Here is a 13,163-nt window from a genome sequence, read left to right as displayed (position 1 = left end):
AAATATAAAACAATTTTGTTTGATACGCAAGGAGAAATATTAAACGTCGAAACTGATTAAAAATAATTATGCGCCGTCCGTTACAAAAACGGGAAGAACGCTCGAAATGGAAAATGTTTCCCCAATGTTGACACATGAAAGAGATTTTTTCAGAGAAGCCGTATCGTTAGATACAATACGCTTTCGCCACAAAGCCGCATTGATAGTCGACCCATGACGTGCGCTGTGAAACACATAAATGCCTTTGTAACTTCATGCAAAGATGCCACAATCCCATCGTATATCCCTTGATACAAGCCTTCCTATATGAACTCCTATACGCTGGAAATGTTGCGAAAGGAACAATGTTACTCCAAGTCTCGAACCGTTAATACTACTCTGAATATTCTTTACGGGGATTACTAAAACATTCATGATATATTTCAACAATTTTACCTTGTTCGTAAATAGAAGCTTCCTCTCAATTTACAAATGAGAATTATGCGGAGAAAATACGACAATTCAGTTTTGTTGATTTTCTGTCTTTTCTGTCTCTAGATGGTTAAGAAAAGATATTTTAATATAAAATAACTGAAAAAGATAATAAGCAAAACCTTTCTGTTCAATCATAGAGTGGTATTAAAATGAGAGAATCGGCAAAAATGTATTTGTCACGTTTTTATCCCGTGAAATTCGTATTCTGTCCCAAAATCAAACGAAAGAAGAGTTTTGATATAGAGATTATCGACAGCATATTGAATTCTATAATTGATTTCTATGAAAAAACAAAAAATATGACCTATCGTATTTCTCATCTGTAGTCTTCAAGTGTACTAATGTTTAATTGAAAACTTTGGTACAAGAGGATTAATTTGAATGAATGGATATTTGTGTCTCAACGTTACATCGCACTTGCATCGCGCCATAATAGTCATAGTTCCCGTTTTGTTGGCTTTGAAATTTCCATTCGGGGAAAGAAGCGGCTACGTTGAAAGAAGCTTGTGAAGGAAGCAGGTGGAATCTTTCTTGGCCAGCGATAAACTGTAAACAACTTTTAGTCAATCTCGGTATTCCAGGGACCCTTTCGAGGAAGAAAAAGCAATTTTGCTTAAAGTTTCGGAGCGTTTTCGTCGGCATAGAGTCGTCTCAATGCTCCGTATTCGGAATAGCTGTCTCTGTGCGCGTATGTGTGCGCGTCCGTGTGTATGTAAACTACTCGAAACTCCCTCCAACTAAGGGCAAACAATTTTTAAAGAAGCACCGACAAATAAGATCCTTTCATCGCCCTAATTTCGCCATTAAGGATTGCCCGCGATTCTTTTACACGCGAAATCTGTTGGATTACTTCGTGATTTTAAATGATACAACTCTTACCGCACTTCGAGTATTTTAAAATTGAATTTCACAGCCGAGTAGGATGTTCAAAAGCTCAGAAATTGTTAGATTTGCCTAATCGATTTTTATAATGGAAAATTTATTCTTTTTATTCGTGGAAAAATATAATAGAGTTGTGAGTGGATAAAATAAGACACGGAGAGATGGAAAAATATCGCATCTTATGCACGTTTAATGAACGTTAATAGTTTTATAATTATATTTTATCATATGCGTATTTTTATAACACGATTCTATGTCTCTAAGTCCGTTTCACAATAACTCAATCAAGCCTTTTAATTGTAAACTGAGCTTCTTACAAAATTTTTACTATTAATACGCTCCCAATTAATCGTACGAACCAGTTACTTCTACAAATCTAAATTATAAAGCTAACGATAAAATTAGGAAATTTTTACGAAAGGTAGATTACAGCAGTTTGACTTCTGAGAAGCTCGATCGTATAGTATATCAGCGAGGAATCATTTAGAAGGATTTACTTTCGACTGTTAGGCCCGTACCTCGATTCAATTATACAAACGCAGACCGGATTGCAGGCGAAACGAATTTCACGCGATTCGATTTGTCTGGTCGCGCGGATGATCCGCGCAAACCGATCCAATTCATCGCCGGCTGAATTTACTTAAACGACATCGAAGGAAGGATTAATCTAATCCGGCTGATTGGTTATGAGACTTATCGCTCGACTCCGCGTTCCACGTTTCGCAACACGGCCCTCCACGATTTGCATATTTGCAACCACGATACGACGGTACACGCGCCTTGCAACGTTCCAGCTCGTGTTTCCTGTCAAGTATTAAGCCGGTTTGCTTTGCTATCCTCCTCCTATCGCTCACCAAACTTCTGGTAATGTTATTATTATTGCTTTATTCCCCGGAAAATCCTTCGATATTCGGCGGAAGCCAAGTTTTCTCATAAAATATCTTATTTCTAGTAAAATCAACCTGACATTAGAGTCCCGTTTATGCCGACCAACTTTTGAAAGATCGACCTAGAGTCGTTCGACCATGCGAAAAACATTTTGATTAATCGGAAACGATCTTAGATCCGTCGACTTGGAATCGAACTGAATTTGTAGGTGAAACGATTGTTTACCGTCCAATTAATGATCCAACTTTGTCGAGGAACGATTTTTCTTCGAAAACTTCTAAAACACTTTTGCGATACTGTCTGCACATTTCTGCTTCTTCTCGAAGTTCTCTCGCAAGTGTCGCAATTCGTTGCAACTCCGAAGACAGGTAATCTTTGTTACCATTCTCTATCCTATTAACAACGTCCTATTCTGTTAATCTTTGCTTTAACGCTATACTTACCAACGTTACACAAAATTTCTTTACCAAGTACATTAATCGTCTTTAAAAATAAAAATCACTCAGATGATAAAAGTCTAGCGTAGTCCTTTCACCAAAGTAGTACGAGAACAACCTATTAACGCAAACGCGACTTAACGAGTCAGAAATTTGGTATTTCACAAGAGTTTAGGAACTCTCAATGTAGGATCATCAAAACATCGTAGATTAGACACTCCAGAGAATCAAAGTTTGTGTAGCTCTCCTTCGAAGCTCCTAGCAACTCGTCGATATGAAGTTTACCGAGTCAAAGGTTCCTGCTATCCAAAGCAAGTACACGAATCCACGAGGGTTTGTATCAAGCATCTCTATTCGAAAATCATGCATATCCAGTCATACGAGTACAGAGAGGTGACGAGTGATCGTAAGAGAACTTAACTTGTGTTCAAGTGTAATTATCCCATGTTAGAGAACGTGAAATCAGATACAAAACTAATTCCTTGTGTACGTATCGTCGCGACTGGATCGCTCGACGCTTCCCCATCTAATCTCGATAAACTCCTTATCGAGCAGAAGGTTTCTCCCTTTTGCAGAGAGGCGACGGCTTTCTTTCTCTTCGAGAATTCTATTACACGAGAACACAGCTCGTATTCCTCTTACGGATAGAGAGACTGGCCCTGGTTCTATATCCCAATGGCAACCGAATCGGAAAGTGGGTCTCTCGACACGCTAGGACAATCTTATCCCAAGAAGAAAGTCCAAGACGAAGAGAAGAAGACACCTACGAGCCTCTGAATGCTGCAGTTGTCCAATCCATAAGAAGGTTGACCTGCAGACGAGTATATTTTCTGCTGTCATAGCGAATTTACGTTGAAAGGAAGATATTAAGTCGCATCAAGAGTAGCGTTTCGGAAATCTGATTTCTGTAGCAATAATAATAATAATCGTTCACGCATCAATTGTTATTTGCGAGGAGATAAAGTAATAATCCTCTTTTCAGAAGGTTTCTTGCCTATCTGTTTTAGAAGCCCGGTTTTTGTGTAAATAATATTGATCGATGATACATTTTTCAGAGTGTTCCTTATCCGTTGAAATATAGAAGAGCGGGAAAAGTTTTTATCTACTGGATTGATTGCTGTTAGTAAGTGTGTTTAGAATTTTCTGGGGAATTTCGCGAAGTTTATGAATATTTGAATTCTTGGGAAAGCACTTTTTCTATGTGAAACTGGCCTCGTACCTTTCTCCTACACCGCTATGAAATTTTTATTTTCTACTTGTTTGGAAATAGTATTTCACGTCTGTGATCATAAAAAATTCAATGTGCTCAGAGTGATGCGATGACGTAGTTAACTATGCAATTAAACGAACGGTACTTTTAGAAGTTGAAATACATGATTAAATTGGAATTATCGAATAATTGACTTTTAACTGACAATTAACATGCCGCAAGTAAGTGTAAATATAATTAAAATTGGTCTTCTAAAGGAACATTTCTTATGAAATAACCCAGCGTAAAGACTCGTCATTCGATAACCGACCCCATAAGAAATGCATCGAAATGAGATAATGTAAAACCATTGTTCCTGAATTTTCTTAAACGACAATGGCAGTGTTAATTAATCTGTTTTATCGTTTTAACGGATGAATAGACATGTTGTCCGACTCTGGAACACGCAGTAATCTTTGTACGATTCGGTGTCTTGAAATCAGTCGGATCAATATGTATACCTTTTTTCCATTTGCTTTTCTCAAAACATCGAAACGTGCGCGGAATAGCTGTGAAAAACGAGTCACAATGGAATATGAGCAGTAATATTGATATCGATGGACCGTGTGTTACACGAATAAATGAATCCCAACGAAATATCCCTGGAAGATATCGAAATCAGGTGTTCCCTTCGAAGTATTCACAATACACGTTTCATAAATATTTCAGAGAATCCAGACGACAAATAATATAACACGATACTACATCTGTTTCTGAAACTTTTATGTCGTCCGTTTTGCGCCAATATTGTGAATGGCCAATTCTAGATAGATCATAGAAATTTACAATAAATTTAGGAGGGTATAAAATAACAAGATGATTTTGGAAATGACGAATCAGGCGATTACTAAACTGCGTTCACGCAAGTTCAGAGCTTTGTGAATACAACTAAAGCTTCGTGAAATAGAAGCTAAACGAGAAATTCGCTACGTTACTTCGTAATGTTTCATATTTCCTATTTTATACATTTTCACACATTTTAATTTCCCACGAACGCATGAACATTAGCAATCTCATAATCACCATTGTTACGCCACATTCGTCGTTTTAATTCAAACTACCAAGAACAAAAACAATATAAAATATTCGGCTTCGCTGGAAAAGGTGAAGATTATTACATTCGATATTTTAATGTAAGCAAGACGACGTAACGAAGACGACGTAGTACTAATTCGTCAAAGATTATTTGTCAATGGAAGACAGCTTTATCTGGAACGATCTTTACACTATCCCTCGAGAGTCTATAACAGAAAATCCGAGCAAAATTCATGACATTGCCTTGAATTAACTTCTCTGGGACCGAAACCCCAAAAAGCAGGGGATTCTTGCAGCGGCGTCCCATTTTGCCCAAGATTCGTTCACACTCTATTTCCCTTTCATGACGGAAAGAAGAATCCACGGCTCTCGTCCAACGTCTGAACCAACACGAATGAATCTCGACAAGATCTTGTCCCGGAGACCTTTCCAGATCGGCGCTGCTTTCACAGAAACGACGAAGGGAAAAGGAGGGAACCGACATCTGGGGAATCGGGTGTCCTGATCTTACCGAAATTCTCTACTACGAGCCATCGAAACGTAAAAAGATTACGGACGTGATACGTTGTTGGATGATGTTTAGAGGGATATTCGGTATTAACCGTGGAACAACGTGAAGAAACGGAGTTCTATAAAGTATTTGTGGAAATTATGATTTAAAACACTAAGATAATCTGCCCTTTGTTAAAATATCCTATGTATCTACCTTTTCGAAATCAAAGAAAGCTCAAGTTACGTAATTTTTTGTGACATTTTCATTTTTTTTCGTCTAAACTTAAAACCTCTGAACCTGTATATTATGTTTACGAAACATCTTTCAAAAGTAGGAAGAAGTTATTCAATTCTTAAGATTTGAAGATCATGCGACAGAATAACTGCTTAAATTTAATCTAAACTTAATTCTTAATTGTAATTAATTATATATTGGCGAAATATCTTTTAGTAATAAAACGGAATTGAGTGAAAAATGTTGATAATCCCTAAAATAAAAGCACCTGACGAAACAAACAGCATAGCATTCTGCGTCATAACTTGTTTGACGGTCCTATGTCTTGAAAAAATATAAAACGCTGTTTCTGAACGAAATTCTGTGAAAAGTGAGGATCCGTTCAAAGAAACGGAATTAATGAAGCAACCTGTCAGCTAAATAAACGAACATGGCAAGGAAAGAGTCGATATAAACAGTTAAGTGGTGAGGGGCGAATGTGGAACGTGATGGAATCGAGAAACGCGAAAGTAAAAACGAATTGAATCACCGGTATTCATTGATGCGGCGTCGACGAAAATCCAGGATGGCCGTGCCGGCTCTTTGGAAAATTCGCGTGTACAGAAAGCGTAGCCTGTAACATGGACGAATATCGATCCCAACAGCTCTTGCAACTGACGCGGAATGCGTAAGGAAGCCGTTTACATATCCGGCAATAAATGTCCTGCCTTTTAGAGAAAATATTTCCACACACACCCTGTATCCTTACGCTGTGCTTCAACATATGAATAATTGAAGCGACGATGGTATACAAAGCTGAAAAATTGGCTCCAACATAAAATATTTCTTCATTGATGAACTGAAATTTACTGATTGAAATATGATTTGAAAAAGATATTTTCATATAATGTCTTCGATGTGTTAATGAAAGATTTTTGCAGATTTTCCTGCATATATTAATTTGTACGGAAATATTAATTAGTAGACTGCGAATGTTTGTATATTTATGAGGAATTTAAAAAATATGGTCTGAAATATTGCTATTTCGACGCAGCTAAGATAATTCCAGAGCCCCTTATTCTTCATGTGACACGAGAGAAGAGAGCATCCTTCTCATATCGTAGGATATTTGTATCACAGAAGTGAATCAGTTTCTCATATATATCATACGACTGAACCTTTTTAAAGAAAGAGAGGAGCAACCGAGCGGATACTAGAATAGAAAACTCTGTATCCTGAACGAAGTATCGCATTGATAGATTTCACGCGTATACAAGGACTTACCGAACAGAACAGAACGTAGGAAACATCCCTATATCATATAACCTCTGACGTACCAAAAGAGCAATAAATCTAAGTCTTCGAAAGCAGCCCCAATCTCTCTATTCCACCTCTTACAACTTACAAGATGAAAATACAACTTGTAATTCACACGACTCATTTCTAAATTACAATTGCATAAAAGAACAGAAAAATAGAAAGGAAGTAGAGTTCTGAAATGGTCAACACATACAGTAGAACCTTATAAGACGAAAAGAACAATAAATCTGTCTTCGAAGGCACCTTCGATATTTACAAAATCAAATTCCAACCTGTAATCCTCGCAATCCACTCCCAGTCCCAACCAAAAAAAGAATGATATTATGTACAACCAACGAGATCCTAAAGAGCAATAAATCTTCGAAAACAGCCCTCGAAAACCCCCAAAAACAACTCGACGTCATCATCCACAAAACCTGCAGAAGAGATTCGCAAGTTAGGAAACAAAACTACAGCCAGCAAACCACAGAACTCGCTCCCAATTTCCAGCCAAACAAAGGAACGGAAAAACAGCTAGCAAAAACAGGAAAAACAGTTGGGAAGACTAGAAGCTTTGGAAGAAGTCGCGCGAAATGGAGAGAACGGACGAAACAGCGGCAAGGTCTAAATTGGAGGGGCAAGTAAGAAGGTGGAGTGCTCGTCGAAACGAGTCCTGTTGTTTTGCTCGTTGCCCTAACCTTTCGGATTATACCAGATGTGTGTCTTTCTCCGTCACGTACATGCATGCATCCGTGAAGGCTAACACGTAGCAAGGCAAAGCTTTCTATGTACACTACCCGTACGTACACTACCGCTCAAAACTTATTCGGACACTTGTCTTTGACTTACTTATTCTTGATAAGAGTTAATCATATTGGATTGTTCGGAAAGTTTGTAGCGTTTCTGGCATTTTTATATTCCGAGTATGAAATTATATACAATTTTTATTATTAGTCTGAATAATATAACCTTTATATTCTGCCATATTTTATAAATTATATATTTACGAAATTCAAAGAGAATGATTTATCATGTACTCTCGCAAGATACTACTTAACAAATACTGCTTGTATCTACTTGAACATGAAAAGCGTTAATTAAAAAAAAAAAATCTATCGTTGATGAATGGAAAGCGTCGTTCTTCGACAACAAAGGAAGGTCTCGTTATTTCCGTGACAAGTAGGTAAAAGCTGTTCAATGCTCAGCGACAATTTGCCTGACCTTACGCATACTCTCATCTTTACAAAATATTTGTTGCATGATAACAAAGGCTAGCCGCGAGTATCGCAACTTTTTCCTCGGTAACAAGGGAAGACGTAGCGCGGTTTCGCGAACGAACGAAAATCGAGCTGCCGAACCAATTATCGTAATGAGATGTTCGGACTGGCTCGACTAGAGAAACGAGACAAGCCGTTGTCTGAGTCAGCTTTGTCTTTGAAATTCTGTCTTGGTATTCCTCGACAAGGAAAAGGGAAATGGTAAAGAAACTGACTCGGTCTTGCTTGGTTTAGGAATTCAGATTTAACGGTTCGTTGGATAAAGTAGAAAAGATTCTCGTGAAGGATGAAAAGATGATATTGGCAATGGTTTAGATTTAATGTGTGTAAATAGAATTTGGTGTTTCGGTCGATCGGTTTATCGGTTGGAAAATCTTGTAACGGGGATTATTCTCGCACATTACGCAGATTCTGAGGGTCGCGTCTATCAGAGAGAATATCAATGCCGCCTAACGTACTCTTCAAGCAAGCTCAAACAATCAAATATTGGCTTGGTGGGCGTACCGCGACTGCCGCTGGAACACCGCTGATACAGTTCAAATAGTCTGAGTTACAAGGGACAGTTAATCGATCCCCCTAATGTTACCTTGCGCGTTGCGGTTCGTAGCCCATCGCAAATCTGCCAGGAAACTCATTAATGCTGTAATTAAATTACCACGTTTTACTATGTCGGAATAAATCCAACTGAAATTCAATGTAATATAGGGCAAAACTCTAAATCTTCTGGAAGAGACACAAAGTAAGACGAAAGTATTTATTTAATCGCAAGAATACATAAATCGCTTAGAAATCTTGGAACAGTTATCATATTTGCAACAAAACCGGGAAGATTAAATAATCGTTAAAACGTGTGGAGAAATATCATTTAACATGATACTGATGATGTAGATGACAATTAAAGTGTTTAGCGTGTATTATGTTGCTGAATTAGAAAAATAAAACAGATTCTTGTAACTTTTAAACAGGAGTGTACAGGTATAGTTGATCGAAATTCTTAATTTCACAGCGAGACGATATAACTCAACGATCAAAGTACAGCACGTTTAACAACGATATTTGTGCCAAATAAATAGCCAGGAATAGCTGAATTAATAGCATTTTCGTCAGCAATTCCTATAAGCGACATTTCGAGTTGATAAAAGTTAGTGTACGACGATGTATCACCGTGTTCGAAGACGCAAGCCAGGAGGCGCATTATCGTTGTGCATCGTATTTCCTCGAGGATTATATATCCGGTGATTCAAGAAATGTGCACCGTTATACAAAAGTTTAAGATAACTTGCGAAATGGATATTCGTCTGATGAATGTATACAAGGATAATTATAATTAGCGTTATTTTAATTCTGTCTACCTCAAGAAAAGTATTCTATTAAAAAATGAGTATCTGTCTGGAAACGTATTATGTATTATACGTTTGCTTCCACGATAAAATCCTCTCTTCGATATTTCAAAAATCTGATATGCGTTCTTGACTTCCTTTTCTCTTCCAACTTGGTCTAATCGCCTCCATATATGTTCTCTCCTATTGAGATCAAGGCTACATTTATGGTAGCATTTTCAACAGAATAAACCAAGGAAACTACAAACTAAAAACTACTACTACGGTAATATGTAAAAATCCTATTTCCATGTAGCGATACACAAAAACGTTTCCTAAAAATAAGCTCACGGATTAATTTGCGTTGGTAAGAGCAGTATCATTAACGATCCAAGACTTACGCACAGCGTTGTGTAATACGTACCACGTGAAATTATGATACAGTAAGTGCTACAAAAGCTAATAACAATAAATGACGCGTCCTCCCACCGCTCCTCCCATGTCATTTATCAGAATCACGAGGTTAACGTCATCCAAACCCACGAACCACGAGCCACCGATGTTCATCAACGAACGAACGACAACATAATGTCGCGGATCGACTTTCCCGGCAGTAATTTTTCAATTACTTTCCCTGCAATACCGTTGGCCAGCGGATCTTCTCTTTTTCCATGCAAGAGCTGAGAGGAGTCCGCGCCGTATCGATTTCAGATTCCAATTTAATGGCGTCGCGGTATCCGAGCCGCGATCTTCCAATACCAATTTCGCGTTATCGGCCTCCGTTCGACGACGACGGCTTCCGTCTTGCAACTGCCAGACGCGGGTCGCGCGATCTTCGAACCCTACAAGCGACTCTGCTCGCGATTCGAATGGTCTTAGAACGCGATTCTACTCCTAGTCTAGAGAATTTCAAGGCAGACTGTGTATTCGAGGTCCGTGAGATTTTTGGAACGTTGCATACTAGCGTGTTCGGGGTAGAGGAATTTTCTACGTGACTGTGTGCGTTCGCTTTGAAGCGAAGGGCATGGGAGTGGTTAAGCATAGATTTCGGAAATCGAGGGTGTGATCGTAGAGTAAGCTTAGCATTCTGTACGTAAATCGTATATATTTGTAATCTTATAAAAATATTCAATGCGACGTTGAATAATAAATGCATTGAGAATATTTTTTCTTTAGATGGTACTGCACTAGAGATTCTACAATTGTTGGTATATCCAAGATACACATGTCTCTATATCGATAGAAAAATACATCGCGTTGGAAACTCTTTTGTTTCATATGGCACCCCATTTAAAATTTTAGAACTCTGAATATATCTAGGATACAAATTTCTCTATATCGGTACGAACACAGTATTGCATTGGGAATTTTTTCATTTCGGGTGACACTCAACTAGAAATTTCAGGATCCTGGATATATCCAATATACAAATTTCTACATATCGATTCCAAAGATGTATTGCATTGGGAATTTCTTCATTTTGAATGATACTTTACTTGAAATTTTAAAATTCTGAATGTATCCAAGCACCATACGTATCCAAGACATCAATTTCTTTATATCTAGGATTTTCTCGTTCTAACAAATATCAAGTGGTAAATGCTCGGTGGTTTGCTTTGGTGTTACAGTTCCGCCGCACAAAATCGTGATCGTCGATGATTCCGGAATCGCACGGAACTCTATGGTGGGTCCGTACATAGAGGGCGACACTCTGCGGCTCTACTGTGATGTGTACGGCGGTAAGTACAATGTAACGTCACATCGCACCGTGTTCCCGTGGTTCGGTCGAGAGGGCCGCTGGAACGTCCGCTGCAATTCCAAAAACGAGCACGGCTTTCGTGGATCGTTGAAGCCTCGTTTGCAACGGGATTTACGTGACGGTGTTCGTGTATGTGGCAAGGAACGCTGGCCACGTCCAGAAATTCATTTTAATCGCCACGTTAGGTAGCTCCTTTACCAAGTAATGGATACAATCCTGTGCTAAGGTCTTAGAGTATCTACTAAACGAAATCATGCTTTTCGAGTTGGGAAATTACGAAACAAAAATTTCGATAATGTTGAAAGTAAAAGATAACAAATATCAGCCATTTGCATAGAGATTGCTTTTAATTTCGTAAATGAAGAACTTGCAATAATTAAATTGTAGTAGAGTTATGTATTAAGAAGCGTGCAATATTAAATCGATTGTTTTCGATATTAATAACAATTATTTTGTTAGATACGCTTAATTTTTGAGGAATTTCTAATTCTGAAAATACACACAAAGAGTATCTTAAAGTGTATTTAGTTTCCATCCATTAAAATTACCAACGTAGATGGTCTAAGACTTTTTCACGGTACTAAGTCTGAAGAAAGATAAGAAAATTGGTAGTGATTTAAAGAGTACACAAAAGTACACTATGCTCTAGATTATTCTGCATGAAGGCAAATTAATTCGATTATAGTATTTATGATCGTTGCACTGCAGTATTGTGTACTTAGAGAAGAAACGATAAGTAACTACAGTTTTACGAGATTCTAGGGTTAAAATACCGGGAAACCGTGGAATATAAGCTACGGCAATACAATTTTCATGTGTACTAGCAGTATACACGCATTACGTACGATTTACGGACTAAAGTACCTGGTGTTACCGTGAAAGATTGGTAGTTATCATCGTGACAATTTATTTCAATTACTGTCGCGGATATTGCTCGCCCTTCGCGACCAATTCTTCATTATAAATGATTTTTACAACGCAATCTCGAATTTTTATATATTTCCCACTAAACCACAATAACGAAACGAACGAACAATTCTATGCAATTTTTAACTGACAGGGGCGAATCGTTAACAAAATAAAATTCATAACTACGACCCACTGCTACCTTTTAGAATGTTACCGTCAGGCAAAAATTCTCGTTCCCAGCGAGAAGAAATTCAGGAAATAGTTTGAAAATTGCGTGAAAAATGGAAGTGATGCGTTTCCACAGGTAAGCCAGCGCCGACGGTGTCCTGGCACCGCGACGACAAACTCGTCAGCAACAAAACCGTAACAGTGAGGAACGGCGTGACGCGCAACGAGCTCGTTATAAAAAATTTAGGACGAGACGACGTCCGCTCCATGCTAACCTGCAACGCAACGAATAACAATAGGTCCATCCCGCTCTCCTCCACCGTTTACGTCGACATGAATTGTAAGTATCGCCCCACGGTCACAACGATAAAAACTCCCCGAATGCTTGGTTTTGCACGAAACTATCGTAAACTGGAGAAACGTTGGTGGCATCAGGTAATAGTCGCAGATACGAGTTCGTACCTCGTTTAGCGACAGTTTTACACTTTCGACAAGACATTTAGTTTAAGAGTGTAACAAAGACAATATATCAGAAATGACTGGTAATCATAAAACTAAAAAAATTTTTTTGTAAAGGTCCGAAGCTCTCAAAATAACGATTAGAATTTGGTAATTAGGATGTAAATACATGAACAAAGGATTAATTCGTAATAATTAAATATCCGATGCCTTTGATTGCAACATTAAACCAATTAGTAAGAAAATGAATTAATCTTTCAAATAAATCAAGAATACAGCGAAGGAATGTAGAATTATGAAAT

The 13,163-nt window shown here is 38.0% G+C and overlaps 1 protein-coding gene across 1 annotated transcript in view; it reads left to right on the top strand.

Annotated features, from left to right (window-relative positions):
- The window catches only part of LOC132912605 (neural cell adhesion molecule 1-like), a 296,634-nt gene that overhangs the window by 241,404 nt on the left and 42,067 nt on the right, over nt 1-13,163 (top strand). Inside the window, exons 4-5 of the mRNA XM_060970151.1 lie at nt 11,195-11,305; nt 12,539-12,742. Of these exons, the coding sequence (XP_060826134.1) occupies nt 11,195-11,305; nt 12,539-12,742 (315 nt within the window). The remainder of the gene's footprint in view (nt 1-11,194; nt 11,306-12,538; nt 12,743-13,163) is intronic.

Source organism: Bombus pascuorum, chromosome 12 (assembly GCF_905332965.1).
Source record: "Bombus pascuorum chromosome 12, iyBomPasc1.1, whole genome shotgun sequence".
NCBI classification, from domain to species: domain Eukaryota; kingdom Metazoa; phylum Arthropoda; class Insecta; order Hymenoptera; family Apidae; genus Bombus; species Bombus pascuorum.
Note: the sequence above shows the minus strand (reverse complement) of the source record. Positions and strands in the feature narration are given on the sequence as shown.